Below are 23,022 nucleotides of genomic sequence, written 5' to 3'. Positions count from 1 at the left end.
GAACATATATATTATTGGAACTGTTACCAATAAATACACTCCAAGCAAAAATAAAGGAGGACCTATAAATTAAAAGAGACTTATACCATCCAAATGCAATATGGACCTTAAATTTTGAACTAAATGTGAAACACTTTTGAGATGAGGAAATATTGAACCAGATATTTGACATTAGAGAATTATTGATTTTCGACTTGATAATAAGGTATTGTACTTATGATTTTAAAAAGTACTTAGCTTTTAAGAATATATACTGAAATACAATAAAATGATTATTTGGTGTTTGTTTTATAATAATTGGTTAGTTAAAATTTCATGGTGGTTTTACATGGGTGATAGATACATGGTGAAGTCAGTGTATTCTCTAATTTTATGTGTTTGAAAATTTCCATAATAAAAAGTGAAAATAATTTTTAAGTTCATGGAAAAAATATGTAGCAGAGAGGTGCTCATACCATTATGATTCGATGATTCATACATATTGCAAGCAAAATAACTTTGTTGCCTTAAATGTTACTGTAATTTAATGAGGAAAATGCAAATAGGTGAATTCTATAAAGTTCTACACATCCACTGGTAGTTTCAATTTTCAGATTCAATACATCATTCTCAAGATAGTTAAAACTTTTTTTGTAGTGGTGCTGAGGATTGAACCCAGGGCCTTGTACATGCTAGGTGAGCACTCTACCAATTGAGCTATATCCCCATTTTACATGGATTGACTGCAAGTTTTAAGATTTACATCTGAGTAAAACTAACCTTTAATAGTAAGTTTTTGTTCTAGAAGGTTAAAATTCATATATTCAGCAAATACTCAGAACTTATTAAGTGCTAGGCCCTGTGACATAAAGATGAAGACAATGGAGAAGAACATGCTGACAGGTACTGAAGGGCACAAATGGGGAAAGGGCTCTCAAGGCCTGGGACAAGGAGTTTTCACTTACCATCCAAAGCTGATATTCCAGTTGGAATTACAACAAAATGTGTTAAGTGTGTGTAAATTTTTAAAGAATAATTCTGGGAAATGGAGGGGTGTCATCAAGTGACGCAGACTTCACTTGATGACAGAAATAATTCATTTCATGTGTGCTATCATTATTTTTCTTAATTCTGAATATCTGGAAATGTTGCTTATTTAAAATTCTGGTTTAAGAGATATGAAAAATTGTACTGTATACATGTAATAAGAATTGTAATGCATTCCACTGTCATTTATTTTTAAAAAATCAACAAAAAATAAATAAATAAAATAAAATTCTGGATTAAATGCTGCATTTCATACAAATTGGATAAAGAATTAGAATTGACAACAAGGATCTATGGCTACCCCTAATGCTGTGACACAGGAATAATACTTCACATTTCAAAGCACAAAGCCTTTTCTATGAAATAAAAATCCAAGAGCTTCTTCCTTCTCCTATCTAAATCATTCATTTTACCATAAATCAAATCTTTGGAAATAGCTATGAAATACATTATCTGATACGGTGGAAAACATTCCTGAATAGTATCTTAATGTTCTTAAATGATTTCTCTGACCACCCAACAATGTATTTCTAATAGCTGGTTTCCCTAAGAGATCTTCCTACCAAATACAATACCTTCAGTACAGCATATACCCTTTAGCATAAGTTCATTTCATATTCAGATTTCTGTCATTTATCATTCTTAGACTGCCATTTTTTGTCAGAATAATTATAACAGGTTTAAATAGCTTCTCTTTCTGTAATCTAAAACCAACTAGAAATAAAATACACACGAAGATACCAAAATCTTTCATGCTTAAAGGCAAATGTATTCAGTTCCTTCCCATGCAGCACATAAGTTAACTATCTGCTTCGTTTCCAAATCAAGTGTGGGACAACCTTTGAGGACCCATTCATGGCAAATGATCTTGCAATGTATTCTGGTAAGTATTTTATAAGGGAAAGGACATTTTTGCTGACCTACAGATTGACCAAGTGGGGAGTATACTGGGAGGAGAGCTAATGTCTAATGTCTCTTCCATCACCATCAAGCTCACAGCAGGCAGGGCCTGTATTAACTTGTACCAACAGATGCCTATAGAAGCCAATTCAGGTTTGACACAACAGGGAGGAAGGCATGGGAGAACAGGAGAGACTTGATGTCCTATGATGGAGTGTAGAGGCTGCTGATTAGAAAAAAATCAGAACAATGGAAGTGAAGTTGTCCTCCTTAGGATGCCATGCCAAGCAAAAAGCCTCCAAAAAATCCTCCAGTCACTAGAACATTCTTCTTCACAAATGACACAACCTGTGAATAAAAGATTTGGCACAATGAGAGAGTTAGCTGCTAAGAATGATAATATTAGGAATCATTTCTATTACTGTTGTTAACAAGTGAGGTCCTTATTTCCTTAAACTCCCAAAGATTCCCACCATTCACCTACCTTCCTACAAAAGCTCCTATTCATCTGAGGCTCAGAACATACACTTAGGCACCCTTTATGGCTCCTTTGTCTATGTGCTATCAATCTCCTGACTACTTCCCTTAATACATCCTAATCATTTCTTGAACTCCAATGAGTAGCTTTATCTGCCAACCATACAAAGGACTCACATCTTGGCATTCCCCATCATTCTACCATTCTATCCTTTTTGAACCAGTTTCCAAACCATCTGGTGTCCCCTCACTGCCACAATGCCTATGTCTTCCTGCCTCATTTCTGCTCTGGTGCCTAACTCTTCCTAGATCTCATTTCCCTAAACAAAGCACTTAAAATAACTGCATTCATTTACTACTTTTACTTTATTTCTACTCATTCTTCAACTTGCTAGTTTTGCTTTCAACTCCATCAGCAAACTAAAACTCTTCTTAATGAAGTCATCTTATTGCTAAAAAGTGAACTTATCATCTTCACCCAGCTTCTTAAATCAGACCACAAGTTGTATAATTCCCCATAGATGTCCTCCTCTGCCACATTCCACTATGGGCCAAAGTACCAACTGTCCCTTTAATGCTAGCCAATATAATTTAACCTGGCTTTTTGCAGTAGATCAGGGGTCAGAGAACTACAGCCCATGGTCCATATCTACTCTGCTATTTTAAATAAAGTTTTACTGCAACACAACCACATCCCCTTGTTTATATATCATCTATGGCTACTTTCACCCTACATAGTGGAGTATTTGTGACAAAGACCATATGAGCAACAAAGCTGAAAATACTTACCATCTGGCCCTTTACAGAAAAATTCTGTCAACCCCTCAGCTACTTACTTACTACTTACGTGTAGAACAAGCAGAGTATGGATGTTTCAGACATAAGCAGGCATGGAAATAAATGTAACTCAAAATGATCACATTGAAAATACATCCTTTAACATCCACTGTGGTGCCCCCATGCCTACACATCCAAGTTAACTACAAGTACTGTTTATATCACTTTGTACTTTCACTCACTGAAAAAGGTCAACAAATACTTCAATTATGTAGCTTTAAAAAATGCCTCTGAAATGAAGATATTCCAACTAAGGCTTAACTACACAATATAGCTATTCTTTTTAAGTTTTAAGCCTTATCCATCACTGAGATATTGGCATATCTATCTACCCCATTTTATACATTCAAAACTGTCTATATCCTTTGTATACTGAATTTGAACAAAACAATTCTCACCTCTTCAGCTTTACTCTTGACCTCAGTTGGTATTTGGTTGCTCTTACGAATCTTCAGCTGTTCTTTGGCTTTTTTCATGTCCTTTTCTACTCGCTGCCAATCAACTTTAATATACCCAGTATGGTTTGCAAGCTATAGTTTGAACAATGACAAAACAAACATAAGCTCATTATACCTTTTTCTCAGAATAAATTACTTTCCATTTTTTCAGACAGCTGCTCTAGTTATTTGTGGGATGACATTCACTCAACATCTCTTTAGCATCGACCCTATATGAAATGTCCTATGTTTGGTACTAGAAATAGGCCCTCAATAGGCCGGTACGCAATGGCACATGCCTGTAATCCCTGCGGCTCGGGAAGCTGAGGCAGTAGGACCATGAGTTCAAAGCCAGCCTCAGCAACAGTGAGGCCCTAAGCAACTCAGTGAGACTCTGTCTACAAATAAAATACAAAATAGGGCTGGGGATGTGGCTCACTGGTCAAGTGCCCCTGAGTTCAATCCCCAGTACTGCCCCACCAAAAAAAAAAAAAAAAAGAAATAGGTCCTCAATAATTGCTGGCATTTTTTTTTTTTTTTACTTATACTCTTGTCCCTTTACACAGTTTTAAGTTAGCTTAAAAACTAAGATGATAAAATGAAAATCAATGTTGACAGGTGTGTGAAAACAACTCTTAAATAATTTTTATTGGTATGCTATACATAAAAATGGGATTCATTGTTACACATTCATACATGCCCAGAATATAATAATATAATTTAGTAAGTTTTATTCCCTAGTGCCTCTCCTTGATCTCCCTTCCTCTTTCCTCTTGGTCTCCTATTTAGTGAAAACAATTTTTTAAAATCTATTTTTTTTAGTTATACATTGACACAATATCTTTATTTTGTTTATTTTTATGTGGTGCTGAGAATCGAACCCAGGGTCTCTCACATGTGAGGCGAGCGTGCTATCACTGAGCCACAACCCTAGCCCCACAATTTTATCAAAGAATTGTAAATAGGATAAAATTAATTCAACTATGTAGTTATCTGATGGGTTAGTTTCTTTCAAGGAATGAAGACAATGACTGTAGCTATCCCCAACAATATTATTTCTATTTATCAAATTTTTTATATGTCATATAAAACTGAAACTCTTCACCCATCTATGTTTCCTCCAGCTGCTTATTTTCTTCTCATCCCTATTTAATGACACCATCATCCAACCTAGTCACCCAAACAGGCTGGAGAAAATATGCGCTATCACAAAACATTAATACTCATAAAATATTCTTTTAGAGATGGTTAAAAAAAAACCACTTGAAAAGTCCATAAAGATAATTCACAAAATAAGATGGCAAAAAAGGAAAAAATTCAACTTCAGAAGTAATGAAGGAAATTAAAATTAAAATAAGAAGTCAGCCACCTATAATTTTGCAGGGGGTAGGGCTTATCAGGGATTGAACCCAGGAGCACTTTACCACTGAGCCACATTGCAAGCCCTTTTCATTTTTTGAGACAGAGTCTCACTAAATTGCTAAGGCTGGCTTTGAACTTGTGGATCTCCTGTCTCAACCTCCTGAGCTGTTGTGATTGCAGGCATGCGCCACAGTGCCTGGTGAGCTACTTACAATTTTTATCAGATTGGAGAAAATTATAAGATTGAAAATATCCTGTGTTAGTGAGGACGTAGGAAAGCAGACACTGTTATTATGTTCTGAGGGTGTTCACTGGAGACTTTAAAAATATTTTTTGGTGTTGTAGATGGACAGAATGCCTTATTTGTTTAGTTTCATATGGTGCTGAGGATCAAACCCAGCCTCACACATGCTAGGCAAGTGCTCTACCACTGGGCTACAGCTCCAGCCCCTCAGTGGACACTTTTAAGAGAATAATTTGGCATTATCTACCAACACTGAATCTCCATATGCTGTTATTTATATTATGGTAGGTTTACTTGTTATAGTCATAACTGGAAATAACTCACAAGTCTATCAGTAGGGGAAAGGATAAACAAATTATGTCATGTTTATACAATAAATATTACTTAGTACTAAAAAGAATAAAGCTACTTATAGTAGCAACAGAGTTGAATATCAAAAATTGTATGCTAAATGAAGGCTCCAGTTCATTTCACCCAGTTCCTCCCACAGAATCCTCTTATTACACCAACAGAATACATAGAATAGCTATTTGAGGACTATAACAAGAAAAGAACAGCACACAGATTGGAAAAGACCAGAATTCAAAGTACCACCAAATTTGTTATGTTTCCTGTTTTGTCTGCAGTCCCATCTGGCCTCTCCTTGAAGACATGAAAACATCTGACAAAATTCAATACACATTAATGATAAAACTCTCAGTGAAAGTAGAAATAGAGGGAAACTTCTTCAATTGGATAAAAAACATCTACAAAACCCCTACAGCTAACATTGTAAAAAATGTTAAATAATGAATGCTGAGGCAAGGCAAAGAGTCCATCTCTCCATTTCTACTCAGCATCATGCCAGAAGTGAAGTCATACTCAATGCAATAGACAAGAAAAAGTAGGAAGGCATCCAGATTGAAAAGGTAGAAGCCACAATATCCCTGTGTAGAGATATCTTTGTCTACACAGGGGATCTCAAAGAATTCAACAAAAAAATCTCAAAGAATTCAACAAAAACCCAGAAATTACTCAAGTTAAAAAAGTAAGTTTAGCAAGGTCACGGGATACAAGATCAACATACAAAAGCAACTGAATTTCCCTATGATAGCAATTTGAACTGGAAGTGGAAATTTTAAAATGATGTACAGTAGCTGCAAAAATATTAAATACTACACATAAGTCCAGCAAAAATGTACAGGTGTTCTATATGCTGAAAACCACAAAATGCAAAGAAAGAACTCAAAGACAATCCAAATACATGGAAAGGCATGCTGTGTACGTGAAACACAATACCAGTAGGATTTTTATAGATATAAAGCAGGTTCTAAAATTTATATGGAAAGGAAAGGAACTAGAGTAACCCAAATAATTTTGAAATAGAGCAGAACTGGAAAAATCATACTACCTGATTTTAATATTTGCTATAATATTACAGCAGTCAAGACACAGTATGGTACTGAAGAAGAGAGACACATACAGATCAATGGACTAGAATAAAATGCATAGAAACAGACTACACAAATAAACAATGATTTTTTTTTAACAAAAGTGTAAAAGAGTTAATGGAGGTAGGTGAAGTGTCCCACAAGACCAAGCCACGACTATGAGATGTTTCTGTGCTCTCAACTTGCATGACTGGTAAAATGCACTGAAGGATTTAAAAAAACAAAACTTGGAAAAGAAGCACCTCTACTGACAAAGCATCATGATCCTCACTGCAAAGGAGAAACACTGAAGTCCAGTCCACCAGGGCAAACAGGAAATTGGATATGTTGATAAGTGGCACATTAATCAGTCATGGGTATTGTTGCTGTGTATTGACTGAAATCTGGCTGGAAAGCTGCAAGAAGTAACTGAAACAATTTTTAGCTTGGTAAAAAAACAAGAAGCAATTAAATTCACAAATACTATCAAGTAAAAATATCATTGTTCATAGATGGTATATTTTTATACATAAAGCCTCAAAAGAATCTCATAAAAATCAAATAAGAGGCATCAGCAAGGTGGTTGGCTATCAGGGTAACATAAAATATCAACTGCATTTCAACATATGAGTTAGAACATGCAATTTTAATTATTTTTTTTTAATTATTTTTTTTTTCAGTTTTTGGCGGACACAACATCTTTGTTTGTATGTGGTGCTGAGGATCGAACCCGGGCTGCATGCATGCCAGGCGAGCGCACTACCGCTTGAGCCACATCCCCAGCCCTAAAATTTTTATCATATACAAGAATGACTAGAGCTATAAGATATCTAGAAATAAAACCAAATCACAGGATGTACTAGAATGAAAAAAAAAGAGACAGACACAGAGGCTCAGTCAGCCTACTCATCTGATTCTAGCCACCATTTGCCATGATTGCCATGCCAACCATATGAGATCCTGAGCCACAGCACTCACCTTAACCCTTGCCAAACTCCTGACTTCTCATTATCCATGAGAGAGAACAAAATGATTGTTGTCTGAAGCCATTAGGTTTGAAGGGGTATGTTATGCAGCAGTACTATACCTCAACCAAGCCCCAGCCAGTTACCAACTTTCTTCTTCCACACATTAAATTTTCACTTGACCTGTCTGGAAAACTCACTGCAATTATGATCCTTTTTTTTTAAACCAGATAAGTACACTGTAGTTGGACACGATGCCTTTATTGTATTTATTTATTTTTATATGGTACTGAGGATTGAACCCAAGGCTCACACGTGCTAGATGAACGCTATACCGCTGAGCCACAATCCCAGTCCATGCAATTATGATTGTAGTACAGAACTTACCTTGCCAAAATTAAGGATGCCAATTCTTGGAGGAAACAAAGGGCTGTGATTTCAGATACCTGCATGTTCAACAAGTTATGGCTCCTACAGAGTAGCAATTCTCACATACAGATGCATGTTAGCGTCATATTGCGGGTTTTAAATATTCTGCTATCAGGCCATGCCAAACTTCAATGAAATCAGACCTACTTACAAGCATCATTGTTTTTTTTTTTTTAACTACAAGGTGATTACAATATGAAATCAAGTTTGAACACCAATGCTATAGAACTACAAAATTAAATAGCGATTTTTTTGTTGTTTTTAGAGAAGCTATTCCCTATTTCTTTCCTTAGACTGAGAGAACCCACATTCACTGGTTCTGAAAACTGTGGGCTCTAACAGGGAGCTCAATGTCCCCAATGTTAAAGCTGAATATATTACCCTATGAGAATAAATTATATCACAGGGTACTCATGCTACATTGTGTATTTTTGAAATCACATATATTTAATATTTCAGTAATTCTTAAGGAAGCTATAAAGAATATGCACTTCTGTCCTATGTTATGAGGAAATAGAATGTGAGTAGGACTTGATAAAATTTGACTCAAATAGTTACTAGCATTTAAAATATTACATAAAAATAAGGTGTAAAAGCTATTCTAGCATAATATAGCCAGGACTTCACTACAATCCTTCACAAAACATTCCTCAATGGGCATACACAGAATTCCCATACATCTAGGAATATTCCATATATATACAGACCTGAAGGAGAAAAAATCCGCCTCCCACAGCTGTTGCAGCCAATTTTCCAACCTTCTGGAAGATGAAACCAGTGCACCTACAAGAACCAAACCAACATCAGATGAGTAGACACACTGTCGGATGTACACAAATATGCGTTTCTGATCATGGTCATATTTTCCTTACCTTGAGATGATCTACCTCCTGCCTACCCCCTACAGAAAGGCAGTCCCAAAGGAAGCATGACATAAAGAAATAAAATCCTGACTGACTAAAAAGATGGAGGCAGAAGCAACACAGAAGAGAAATGTTGCTGGACTAGATTTGGGGACTGAGTGACAGCAGGGTAAAAAGGATAGAATTTTGTCCCAAAAGACTATTTGGACAATAAGTAGCATTTTTATGGTATGAAAAGAAGAAAGAGGACCATAGGAAAAGGTAGGTAAGGGGAGGGGAAAATATAATGCTATTTTGTAAATGTGGAATGTGAAATGTCCACGAATCTGAGTGGTTACCTCCAGTTGCCAGTTTAATATAACTATTTTATTTGTTTCTTTATTATTGTCTATCATTCTGCCTCCACCTTCATTAAGACATAAGCTTCAAGGGGGCAGAGATTTTGTCTAGCTACTGTGAATTGTGCTACAATGATCGCTGTAGTGCAAACCTCTCTCTGACAGATTTCATTTCCTTTGTATGTGTAACTAGTACTGGGATTGCTGAATCATATTGTTATTCTATGTTTAATATGTGAAGAACCTGCATATAGTTTGTACATGTAATTGTATAAATTAATGGGTTTCAATGTTGCACTGCCATCCATGTATATATCAAGCTTTCATCATGTCCTTCCCTTTTCCTCACTCCCCTTGACTGCCTTTTCACACCCTAATACTCCCTTCTTCAACTTTAGGTTACCATTGTATGGTTATTTTTATTTATTTGACTTTTAGTTTCCTCCTATGAGAGAAAACATTTGCTAATTGTTTTTCTGTGAATGACTTATTAAACTTAACACAGTGTCCCCAGTTCTAGGCAAATAGCAGGATTTTATTCTTTATGGCTGAATAATAGCCATCATGTTTATATAATGTATTTTTTACCATTCATCTACCACTGTGAATATACACCATCTTTTTTTTATCCATTCATCTGTTGATGGGTACCTGGACTATTTCCATATCTTGTTATTTTTTGTGAATAGTACCCACAATACACATAGGTATGTAGATATCTCTTTGTATGCTGACTTCATATCCTTAGGCTATATATTCAGTAATGGTACAGCTGATCATATGGTAGTTCTATTTTCAGTTTTCTGAGAAAACTCCATACTGTTTTCCATAATGTCTGTACAGTTACCAACAGACTATGTACCCTTTTCTCTATAGGACTGACAGCATTTTAACTTTGTCTTTTTGATGACAGCCATTCTAACTGAGGATCATATGAGCATTGCTTGTAACAGTCAAAACAAGTCCAATACCAGTCATAGACTAGATAAATATACCATGCCATGTTCACACAATGCAACTATAAAGACAAATGAAAATGAAGAAACTATAACTACATACAACATGGATGAATATACAAAACACTGATTGAACAAGGAAAAAAAAACCCAAAAAATACATACTGCTGGGGAGGATGAAACAGGAGGATCGTGAGTTCAAAGCTAGCCTCAGCAACAGTGAAGCACTAAGCAACTCAGTGAGATCCTGTGTCTAAATAAAATACAAAATAGGGCTGGGGATGTGGCTCAGGGGTCAAGTGCCCCTGAGTTCAATCCCTGGTACCAAAAAAAAAAAAAAAGAAAGGAAATAACTCAACAATTATTCTTTAGTTATCTTTGAACTTATGATCCTCTCAAGCTGCCACATTTTTAAAAAACATTTATTTTTTAGTTGTAGTTGGACACAATACATTTATTTTATTTATTTATATGTGTTGCTGAGGATCAAACCCAGGGCCTCACATGTGCTAGGCAAGCGCTCTACTGCTGAGCCACAACCCCAGCCCCCACATTTTTTTTAACCTGAGTGGTTGTTACATAGTTTACTCTCATTTTTCTTTTTTTGCTATTAGAGACGTATTTATTCTCAACACAAAAAAATGATAAATGTCTGAGGTAGCAGATATGCCAATTAGTATGATCTAATCATTACACATTGCATGTGTGTTGAAATGTCATGTTGTATCCCATAAATATGCATAATTACTATGTGTCAATTAAAAATATAGATTGTAAATAAAAATAATAAAAGATTTAGTAATGTTCTGTAATATTATATTTACAAAGAAAAACAAAAACTGAAACATAAGAAAGTATCTTTGGTACACTCAGCCTTTCATATCTAAGAGTTCTCCACTGAGGGATTGAAAATATTTGAAAAAAAAATCTGTACTGAACATATACAGACTTTTTTCCTTGTCATTATTCCCTAAACAATAAAGAATAACAACTATTTATATAATATGTGTATTATCTCAGGTATAAAAGTAATTTAGAAATTATTTAAAATATACATGAGGATGTACATAGGTTAAATGTGAATATCATTTTATATAAAAGACTTGAGCATCCATAGACTTTGATCCATGAGGGATCCTGGAATTAATCCCCCATACGAGTTGACTCCCTATTTGTGAAAATGAACGCTTACCATGTATACTGTTCTATAGTTGTGTTAGATTGTATAATAAGATTTTTCAGGGCTGGGGATGTGGCTCAAGCGGTAGCGCGCTCGCCTGGCATGCGTGCGGCCCGGGTTCGATCCTCAGCACCACATACCAACAAAGATGTTGTGTCCGCCGAGAACTAAAAAATAAATATTAAAAAAATTCTCTCTCTCTCTCCTCTCTCACTCTCTCTTTAAAAAAAAAAAAGATTTTTCAAATATAAAGAGTTTCTGAAATTGAAGAATTCAATATACACTTACTAAATTTCCTATTAACATCAAAGGGAGGGGGATAAGAAAGGTAAGACAGACAGTGGAATGAATCCAAAATAATTTTTCTATGTACTTATATATTAACACACCATAGTGAATCCCACCATCATTTACATCCTTAAGAATGGTGGTTGCTAGGCACATGGTGGTGCTTGCCTGTAAGCCCAGTGGCTCAGGAGGCTGAGGCAGGAGGATCATGAGTTCAAAGCCAGCCTCAGCAACATGAAGATACTAGGTAACTGAATGAGACCTTGTTTCTAAATAAAATACAAAACAGGGCTGGGGATGTGGCTCAGTGGTTGAGTGCCCATGAGTTCAATCCCCAGTATCCCCCGCCCCCAAAAAACAATTGGGTCCTAACTAGAATAAGATATATTCCATGGTTGTAAATTATAACATAATGAATTATATTGTCATATATAAAAGTAAAAGAACATATATATACATATATATGACAAATGAAAACATAATTTGTGTCACATTATCATCTGACAGCTAATAAATGGTTAGCTCCTTGTTGTATCAATAGCTATATTGCCTTGGGCAAATGAATTTTTCTGAGCCTCAGTTTCTGTAAAATTTCAGAGGCTGACCAATTTTGCCAAAGTCAAATGTACTTTCATTAATTAGAGAAGATGGCTCCAATAACTGCAATACCAAATCATGCACAAAAGACACTGGATATCTTTCACATCACTTACCATCCAGTGACACCTCCAATTAACAGCTGGGTTGCCACGCTATACTTTTCAGCTGAAGGCCCAGATTCCTGCCCAAACAGTTTGCGCCACCATGGTTGCTTTTTAGCAAATTCTGCAAGGTCCAGCGACTCAAAATTTCCCTCAAAGCTACCTACAAGAATTAACATGCAAAATAAGAAAATATTCATTTTAAAGTGAATCACTACCATTTTAAACTAGATTAAGAGATCTTTGTTTTGTTTTTGTAACTGATAAACTGGTTCAAAAATTTATATGAAAGTGCACAAGGACAGAATAGTGTTTTGGTTACTATGGCTGTACAATAAATTACCATAAACTGGGCATAGTAGTGCATTCCTGTAATCCCAGCAGCTTGGGAGGCTCAGACAAGAGGATCGCAAATTCAAAGTCAGCCTCAAAAACTTAGGGGGGAAGTAAGCAATTTAGCAAGGCTTTGTGTCAAATTTTAAAAATGAAAATAAAAAAAGTTGGGGATGTGGCTCAGTGGTTAAACCTCCTGAGGTCAATCCCTGATACCAAATAAAACAAACAAAACACACACAGAACTATAACCATTTATTATGCTCTCAGATTCTATGGGTCAGACTTTCAGCCATGCCATTAAGACTTGTCTCTTGTTTTGTGAGGTCTGATATTTTAGCTAGGAAAGTTTGTTGCTAAGTGTCCTTAAACTTGTGAGACTCCTGCCTCAACTTTTTGAGTAGCTGGGATTACTGGCCTGTGCCACCATGGAACCTGAAAAGAAGAAAATTTAAGGAATTTCAAAACTTATTATAAGGGCACACTACAATTTACAACTACCCAATTTCAAGATTTATAAAAGTGTAGTATTCAATACCCTGTTGAACTGATCTAAGGATACACAAATATACCAGTGAAAGAGAACACCACATCCAGAAATAGATTCACACATTCTGTCATATGATTTTTAGTAACAAAGAACTAAGGTAACTCAATGGGATAGAGTGATTTTTCTTAACAAATTGTGTTAGACCTAGTAAATATTAATATTTAAAAACCAAAAGAATTTTAAGTTGTAGTTTGTACCATATATAAAATAAAAATTCAAGAACTAATTGAAGCTGGGCATAGTGGCACATGCCTGTAATTCTAGCAATTTGGGAGAGTGAGGTAGGCAGATTGGAAGTTCAAGGCCAGCTTCATCAAGTTATGGAGACCTGTCTGAAAATAAAAAGTAAAAAGGGTAGTGTTGTTGGTCAGTGGTAGGTTATCCTTTGGTTTTATTTTCAGTAGTGAAAAAAAAATTAATTCAGGATAGATTGTATATCACAATTTAGCAGAGCCATAATATGGATGAGTGAAGAAGCAGATCCTGTTAAGATCTTAACAGTAATTAAATTTGTGTAATATAACAAGAAAACATTACTGTTTAAGAAGAAATGATCAGTAAAAATGAATGAGTTTTGAGGTTTTCTTACAATGTGTTTTTACCAAGCTCCTAAGGTCAATAATTAGTTCTAGTTAAAAGGGGGATAAAGGGGCTGGGATTGTGGTTCAGTAGTAGAGCACTCATGTAGCATGTGCGAGGCCCTGGGTTTGATCCTCAGCACTACATAAAAATAAATAAATAAGGGTATTGTGTCCGACTACAACTAAAAAATATATATTAAAATAAATAAATAAAGGTATCACGTCCATTTAAAACTAAAAAAAAATCTTTTTTAATTTCTTGTCTTCTAGTTTTGTATATAACTCTTCCCAAACTAAAATTAACTTGTTATAATTCACAAAACTCTTTGATTTTAATCAGGGAAAAATTTCTTTAAAATGTTTTAAAATGGGGGGGGATTAAATTATGGAACTGTGGGGTTTATCTAATTTCTTCTAGACATTCATGAAACATGGCTATTCATCAAATAGTAGCCATGTTTATTATCATGTGATCATCAGCATGACAAAGATTGTAATGTGTGTGAATCTCAAAATTTTTCACTTTAGGTGTGGTGGCACATGTCTGTAATCTCAGTGGCTCAGGAGGCTTGAGGCAGGACGATCATGAGTTCAAAGTGAGTCTCAGCAACTTACGAAGGTGCTAAGCAACTTAGTGAGACTCTGTCTGCAAATAATATACAACATAAGGCTGGGTATGTGGCTCAGTGGTTGAGTGTCCCTGAGTTCAATTCCCAGTATCCCCCTTTAAAAAAATTCACAAAAGCATCCCTAAGTAGCATTATCTGATCAAGGTGTACATTTTAAGTGAGTGCCTGCAGTTTGTTTTGCAAGACAACAATGGTCAACTGCTTGGAGTCACCTAAATTAAGTGGTATTGATAAATGCTTAAATATTGGCTTTAGGTAGGAATTCATTTATAGTACATACCAATTTCTATGGTGTATTTGTTGAGCATAAATTGTGACATTACTGAAACCAGTACTGGGAAGAAATGCACATATAAAATAGATGTAAATTACTGAAGGGGCATAGATAACTGTAAAATATGGTAAATAATGAGATGATGAGGTTTGAGTACTTTCATTTTAATACAGTATCCCCAATATTTTTTTCCCTAAAAAACACGGTCTTGCTAAATTGTGAGGCTGGTTTTGAACTTGCAATGCTCCTGCTTCAGTGTCCGAGTCCCTGGAATTATAGTAGTGCACCACCAAGCCCTGTTACTGCAAATCATGTTAAGGTAAGGTCCCTGTTAGTAAATTGACTAAACGGAGTATTTGAAAGTAATATGTCATATGTTGTTCTTTTTTGAAAAACGATAAATAACGCAGATGGGGAGCCCCGAATGAAAATGACACCCGCCCAACATTTAATATGAACGTCCAAAGGGACAAAGAGGCTATTCTCGAGGGAATGGAGCGCTTCCGACAACAGGGACGGAATGTCTCCAGGACTCAGCAGTTGGGAGCGGTACCGGAAGTCTGCACGAGCACGCCACGAAAACAACATCCCAGGCAGTTCAGCCCCAGCCCAGCGCGTGACCTTGGCCGGACTTTGGAGTGACTGGGCCAGGGGAGGGTCATGGCGCCTTATCCTTCCCCTAGCCACTAGGGTCCCCTGGGGAGTTCGTCACGGACTGGCAGGCGCGGAGCCCTCCCACTTCCCGAGCCCTGGAAGGCGGCTCCCCAAGGCGCAGCTCGCGCGCGCTCCAGCCCTTACCTTGACTGGACGCAGCCATTTCGGCGAGCACTTCTCGCGAGGCCACTCGCAGAGGATCGGCGCGGCAGGACGCGGAGTACCGCGCTGGTGTGGTTAGCAAGCTTCCGGCACGTGGGGCAGATGTTTCCATTCCCACGGCGGCAGCGGAAGAGGGCGGGCTAGGCGCGGCAGCACCTGCCCGCCCCCTTAACAGCTGCGTCACAAGGCTCTGCGGTCGGCGTCACAAGCCCCATAGCCCCGCCCAAATGACTTGCGCAGATACGCTTGCGCAGAAACCCTCTTCGCTGCGGTAACCACCATGCTACCCTTCCCTAATAAGAATATTTCACCCGAAACTGGACAAGGTTATAAAAAGGGATGGAGATGTGGCTCTATGGCAAAGCACTCTGGGTTCAATTCCCAGTACCCCCGCCCCCCCAATTTTTTTTCACCTAAAGCCGTGCTCGTCTAGTTTGTAATCACTGACCACATATCTGTTCGATATATCATCTCCTCAGATATGCCCACAACTGTTTCAAGGTGGAAAACACAATTTACACATTTAAAACATTCCAATCACAACATACTTATGTGTCTTAACTACTACTTATTGTCTCCTATTTTTCTTTGCTGTGCACCCGCTGCCTACAACAATCTCTGTTTAGGACAAATGGGTATTGGCAATAAGAAAACCTCCTTCTGCCTCAGTTGTTTATCTGTACCCATTTGACAATGTCATCGTGAGGATGAAATCAGTAAGTGCTAAACACCTGGCACACCCTATATTGTGAGTATATGTCTACTTTTTTTGTCGTTCCCATTAAACTGTGACCCTCAGATGACACCAACAGGGTTTATTCATTTCTGGGGCAGAAAAGTTTACCACACTAATTAGGAGCATGATTTCTAGAGCTCAATTATATATATTTCAATACTACAGCTTTGGTGTAGTATTGAATTTGGTGACCACGACCAAATTCCCTAACCCCTTTCTGCTTGGTTGCACTGCCCCAGAAATGAACACAAGAATAGCAGATATGTTAGAAATTACTCGCATGGATTTCCTGCATATACTACCTGCCAGCTATTATCTTTGCATGCCGCTTCCTAGAACATAGGAGGTCTCACCAAATGTCTATCAAACAGATTTTTCTCGATACTTGTTAGCACGCTAGACAAAAGCTCAACAATTACTCAATAACCATTCTCATTCATGCAGAAGTGGACTAAATGGTAACATTTCTTATAGCTGATAAAGTTTCTTTACCTTAGCTCCTGCACTTTGAGACATTTAGGAAGGCACTCAATCCCTCTAATACATATTAACCTGAGTACACTCTCTGCTTGACCTCAGCATAGCTACATTTTGAAGTAAGGAGATATATCCTATACCTAGACCAAACAAATACATCAGATAACAAGACCACATAATAAATAAACAAAATCAATGACACATACTCATGAATACTTTTAAGAAAAAGGAAGCTGACAGACTTATTCAATAACAGTAAACATCTCAACCATTTGAAATCTCACAGGCAAAATATGAGCCAAAACTCAAAAGAAATATAGGAACGGAATCACATGAAGATACAGGAGAAAGGTGTTTAATGTAAAGGACTATACTACTATACTGTAGGCCATGAGACATTTCATGCCTCTAGGAAAAGGCAAGGAGGACAGCATGGCAAGAGCAAGCTCAGATAAAAAAAAATACATAAAAGCAACATGCAGACAATGTGAGATGCTTTAGGCCATGGTAAAGTTATACGATTTTTTTAAATACTTATTTTTACTACCCCAAATCTGTCTGATGTACCTGATCAGTCCCAACTTCCCACTACCCTGGAAAAAGAAGAGGAAATATCAGCAAAGAACCCTCTAAAGGAACAAACAGGCACACCTCCTGCACTCTCTCTCCCCTTTCCTGTAAGATCTCACAAATCTCTACCCTTAAAGAAATGAAACCTCTTCAGGTAAAATACAAGCTAGGAATTGTATCAGTCCAGTTCAATAAACCATCACTCACCAAAAAAAAAAAAAAAATACTTATTTTTAGGTGTATATGGACACAACACAATACCTTTATTTTTATGTGGTGCTGAGGGTCAAACCGGGGCCCCTCCTGTGCTAGGTGAGCGCTCTACCACTAAGCCACAATCCCAGCCCAAGTTACAGGATTTTACCTAAGAAGGTAAGAAGCCGTTGGAGGATTCTCAGCCACACAATTCACATGACTCACTTCATAGTTTTAAAGTCACTTGTGTTGTACACAGTGGTGCACATCTGTAATCAGCTTGGGAGGCTGAGGCAGGAAGATCACAAGTTCAAAACCAGCCTCAGCAACTTAGCAAGGCCCTAAGCAATTTAGCAACACTCTGTCTCAAAATTAAAAACAAAAACCCTGGGGATGTAGCTCAGTGGTAAACTGTCCCTGGTTCAGTCCCCAGTACACACACACACACACACACACAAAACAAACAAACAAACAAAACAAAACAAAACAAAACAACAAAAAAAAAAACCACATTGTGGGAGTTACACAAGACCCAAGGGTGAAAGCAGAGTAATATGAGAGTCAAGAACCTTTCACATCCTGAACCTTCTCTTGTTGCTGCCCCTAAGGAACAGAGTCAGAGTAGACCAGGAAAATTAGTAGATATTAAAGCATCTCTTCACTGTGACCTCCCTCCTTCTTTTCCTTTCCTCCAAAATTCTAATTTATAGTAGACATTTCATGCCTCTACTGCCTTCAGAAGTGAATGGGTTAAGCATTAGCTCATGCACCCTTTTCCTACTCCAGTTTTTCCTGTGGCTGCTTCCCAATGCCCAAAAGGAAGCAGTTCTGTCTGGTACTGCTTACTGTTCATGCTGCTGTCACATCCAGCAGATGAAGTCCTCTACATTTCTCTTCAAAACATTTGGGACTTTTCACAAAATCATAGAAAATTTACCTTTTTTCTCCTGGGAGCTAAAGATATTTTAGAGAACAGTTACACTTTTATTTCTGCTGTAGAACATTTTCTAGCAATAAGAGCCATGCAAATAGAACTCTCTAGCTGCTTCTTTCTGTGCCTTTTACAATTCAGCTTTAGTGCCATCCGAAGATATTACCTGGGTGCTGTGGAACTCTCCTGGGATTATATGAAAAGTGACCTGCTCAGTGAGCTGCATGTTGACACAAGGTAAAGGCTATACCTATATTCCTACAGCATTATGGGGATGTGATTCTGGTTGGAGAAAGTTGCTGACCGCAAGTTAGGATGGCTATAATGCTTAGTTAAACCCTGATAAAAAACATTTCCAGGTAAGGTGTCATTTCTTTTCAGACATCTAACCTATCAGTTGATGTTTTGTTCTGTTTTGCCCATTGCATCTCTGTCACATTCTGTAACTCTGAAATGTACAGAGTGTGGTAGAGAGACAAGCAGCAAAGGAAAAAGAACCAAACTTTCCTTGACCTACCCAAACTTTCATAGGCAGAATCAGGACAGTGAGATCCAATCAACTGAACTGAGTTTAGTTTCCAGTTCTCTGATGTGTGTATGTGGTATGTTTTTTCGTAATATTAGCTGTGATTTCAGAAGCTTTTCCTCTTTTGGAAGTTCTGGAGCATTTACTCATTTACTCTGAGGAAAGTAGATGATCTTTACAGTAATACATGCAGTCATTGGTTCATTCACATTTTTCTACCTCTTCTCCAGTCAGTTTTGGTTATATATGTTTTAGAAATAATAGAAAGCAATTTATTATCCCCAGATTTGATAATGTATTGGCATTGAGTTACATAACAGTCTCTGTGATTTTTTATTTTAGGTTGTAGGGATTAAACCCAGGGGCACTTTATCACTGACTTACATCTTCATCCCTTTTAATATTAGCCATGATTTTATTTTGAGAAAGTATCTTGCTAAATTGCTTAGAGATTTGCTAAGTTGCTGGGGCTGCCTTTGAACGTAGATCCTCCTGCCTCAGCCTCCCAAATTGCTGGGATTATGGGCATGGACCACCAGGCCCATCAGTCTCTGTGATTTTCGCTGACCTATTCTGTGTCTGTAATATTACTTTTTCATTTCCTTATGATGTTTATTCTCTTTCTGTCTTCAAAATTCTTCCAGAATTTTCTTGATTTTATTGGTCTTGCAAAGAACAATCTTTTGGGTTGATTTATCAATTCTTTTTTTCTTTATGTAAGTCATTCCTTTTTTCCAATTTCATTGGCTTTGTTTTGTTGTTTTACTTTTACTTTATTGAGTGAAATGCTGGAATTATTTATTTTAAATTTTGTGTTTTTTCCTTAAATGTGTACTATAAGGATTTAAACACAATACATAATTTATGCCAATGTAAATACTAAATGTAGTCATGTTATACATTATCATCTTTCTTTTTGGTGGTGCTAAGGATTGAACCCAGGGCCTTGTGCAGGCGAGGCAAGCACTCTACCAACTGAGCTATAGCCCCAGCTCTAAATTATCATCTTTGTTTGATTTTCCCCATTCTCCTTACACACACCCCTTCTTGCCTATCCCAATCAGGCATCCCAGGATGATAATACACACCTACCCGTGAGGGTTTTCTTTTCCATAGTTTGTTTTATATAAGTGTGAACTTATACACACCTTTCCACTCACTTTGCACTATATCTTTGCACTCACTACCATATGTAGAGTGATGCTGCAACATTACTTTTTTTAAGAGAGAGAGAGAGAGAGAGAGAGAGAGAGAGAGAGAGAGAGAGAGAGAATTTTTAAATATTTATTGTTTAGTTTTTGGCGCACACAACATCTTTATTTGTATGTGGTGCTGAGGATCGAACCCAGTGCCACGTGCATGCCAGGCAAGCACGCTACCACTTGAGCCACATCCCCAGCCCTGCAACATTACTTTAATTGAATTATTTTTATTTCTACTGAGCTTAAGCAACTTCTAAAATGGAACTTGTTTATTATTTTTTTCTTTGTGCTCTTTAATTTTTTAATTAATTACAAGACCCCTCTTATTATTTCAAGTTTTAATTTGCTTCATGATTATTGCAATTTCCCAAGATCTATTATTTGTCTATTGCCCTTCGTTATAATTTTGCCAAAATGGCTTTAATTTTTATAGTCAACTATATATTTTATTTCATATCTTCAAAGTTGGCTGTTTAAAAATGTCTTCCACACTTCAGTGTTGCAAATGTATTCTCCCAGATTTTCTTACAAGATTTTTACTGTTTTGCTTTTTACAACTCATTTGCTAATTATGTTTTCTATAGGGAATAAGAGAGGCATCTGTCTAGCTTTATTTTTATCCATATCAATGACCTATTGTGATGGCATCATTTATAAAATAATTCAGCTTTACCATTAATTTGAAATAACACATTAATCTTATAAAAATTCTCACATAGCAATATGTGTTTTTGGATTTATTATGCTATTTCATTGACCTACTATCATCTTGCTATACCAGTACCATATTGAGGTGATTATAGTGGACCTCTAATATATCCTGATATCTGGTAAAAGCAACCTTTATTATTTATTTATTTATTTATTCATCAATTCATTCCTTCGTTCATTCATTCAGGTACTAGGAATTGAAACCAGGGATGTTCCACTATTAAGCAACATCCTCAGCTGTTTTTTATCTTTATTTTGATACAGGGCCTCACTAAATTTGCTGAGGCTGGCCTTGAATTTGCAATCCTCCTGCCACAGCCTCCCAAGTTGCTAGGGATTATAGGCATGTGCCACTGTGCCAGGTAAATATCTTAAAGCTTTTTTTGTGGAAAAATAAAGTGCCTAAGAATAACTAAGAAAAGTACAAAATGAACAGTGCAGATTGCTTTCACAGTCAGCCCACTGGCACACACCTGTAGTACCAGAGATTAGGAATGTTGAGGAAGGAGGATTGCAAGTTCAAGATCAGCCTCAGCAAGTTAGTGAGACCCTGTCTCAAAATAAAAATAGAAAGGTCTGGGTGTGTTCTTCAGTGGTAGAGTACCCCTGGGTTCAATCACTAGAACAAAAAAGTTAACTTATTTATCAGATTAAAAAGACCCAAGAGCTGTTGTGATTCTAACTGAAATTTCATTAAATTTTCACATTAACTTTATTAATATATTTAAGTAATTTTGTTATTGCATTATGCCTATGCATTTATAAATGTGTTGCTATTGTTAATAAAATGGTTTTCTTCTATAATCCCACATACTTGGGTGACTGAGGCAGGAGGATCACAAGTTCAAGGCCAGCCTAGGCAATTTACTAAGACTGTCTCAAAATAAAAAAGACTAGGGATGTAATTCAGTGGTAAAGCACTTGCCTAGAATGTGTGAAGCCCATTTTAATATTGGGTTGAACCCCCAGTTTTCATTTGTAAGTGCTTAGTACTAAAATAGAGAAAAGCTATTACTTTGTGCATATTCATCTTGATCTAGTTCCAATACCATATTAATCATAATAATTTTAGCCTAATATTTGTGGGTATTCAATCATATCATTAATAAAATGAGACAGATTTTAGATCTTTCTAGTGTTTATAACCAATTATTTCATGTTCTTATCTGATAGAATTTATTAGAAAACATGAAAAACATTAGATAACAATAAACACAGCATTCCTGTGTGCTCCAGGGTTTCCCTTGAAATACTCTTAATATGTTGCTATTTAAAATAATAATTGCTGGGACTGGGGTTGTGGCTCAAGAGGTAGAGTGTTCACCTAGCATATGTAAAACACTGGGCTCAATCCTCAGCACCATAAAGTAGTATGTTATTTTCTCTTTTATTGTTCCTTTGTTTCTGATGCTGAGGGCATTTAAAACTATACATCTTTTTCTGAAATTCCACTAGATTGGGTAATAATCATGTTCTTTTTATCTTGACTGAGCAAAGAAATTATTGATTCATTATCTATGTTATCTTATTGGCATGTACCTATGCAATGTTCACACATTAAATTCTTTTTAAAAAATATTTATTTTTTAGTTGTAGTTGGACACAATACCTTTATTTTATTTGTTTATTTTTATGTCGTGCTAAGGATTGAACTCAGGGCCATGCATGTGCTAGGTGGGTGCTCTACTGCTGAGCCACAACCCCAGCTCCCTCACACATTAATTTCTTAATGCAAAAAGTGAATGTGTCAACTATATTAGCTCTTGAAATGTTCACTTTTTGCATAAGAAATCTCACTATTTATTATTGAACAAAATAAAACAGCCTGAGTCTGTATATATTCCTTTTTCAGTCCTTTTTTTGGCTTAATAAGATTGCATTTATGTCTTGATGGACATTTTTGGCCATTATGAAGAATACTAGTACAGACATTCATATACAAATCTTTACATGAACATATGTTTTCATTTCTATTAGGCATATTCTTTAATAGTAGAGTTTTTAGGTCAAATGGTATTTCTTTATTTAATTGTCAGGAATTACCCAACTGTTTTGCAAAACAGCTGCACCATTTTACAT

The 23,022-nt window shown here is 36.5% G+C and overlaps 2 protein-coding genes across 4 annotated transcripts in view; one reads left to right on the top strand and one right to left on the bottom strand.

The window, feature by feature from the left end:
- Positions 1-1,184: 1,184 nt before the first annotated feature.
- Positions 1,185-15,752, bottom strand: Fundc2 (FUN14 domain containing 2). The gene is made up of 5 exons (XM_026415057.2): positions 15,578-15,752; positions 12,425-12,575; positions 8,794-8,869; positions 3,639-3,770; positions 1,185-2,274 (listed from the first exon to the last, which is right to left on the bottom strand). The coding sequence occupies exons 1-5, from the start codon at positions 15,705-15,707 to the stop codon at positions 2,197-2,199; spliced, it is 567 nt and encodes a 188-aa protein (XP_026270842.1). The 5' UTR covers positions 15,708-15,752; the 3' UTR covers positions 1,185-2,196.
- Positions 15,753-18,417: 2,665 nt separating this feature from the next.
- F8 (coagulation factor VIII) overlaps positions 18,418-23,022 on the top strand; it is a 109,790-nt gene continuing 105,185 nt past the window's right edge. For all 3 annotated transcript variants that reach the window (XR_013342544.1, XM_077793788.1, XM_077793790.1), the window contains exon 1: positions 18,418-18,741. Coding sequence is in view for 2 of the 3 variants with exons in the window: in XM_077793788.1 (XP_077649914.1) it covers positions 18,425-18,741 (317 nt within the window). In the remaining variant the exon portion in view is untranslated. The remainder of the gene's footprint in view (positions 18,742-23,022) is intronic.

The sequence above is a fragment of the Urocitellus parryii genome, chromosome X, assembly GCF_045843805.1.
Source record: "Urocitellus parryii isolate mUroPar1 chromosome X, mUroPar1.hap1, whole genome shotgun sequence".
Lineage (NCBI taxonomy): Eukaryota > Metazoa > Chordata > Mammalia > Rodentia > Sciuridae > Urocitellus > Urocitellus parryii.
Note: the sequence above shows the minus strand (reverse complement) of the source record. Positions and strands in the feature narration are given on the sequence as shown.

Coding starts and splice junctions, on each gene's coding strand:
- Fundc2 (XM_026415057.2), bottom strand. CDS start 15,707: ATGGAAACATCTGCCCCACGTGCCGGAAGCTTGCTAACCACACCAGCG. Junction 12,576..15,577: donor AATGGCTGCGTCCAGTCAAG/GTAAGGGCTGGA, acceptor TAATTCTTGTAG/GTAGCTTTGAGGGAAATTTT. Junction 8,870..12,424: donor ATTGGAGGTGTCACTGGATG/GTAAGTGATGTG, acceptor TGGTTCTTGTAG/GTGCACTGGTTTCATCTTCC.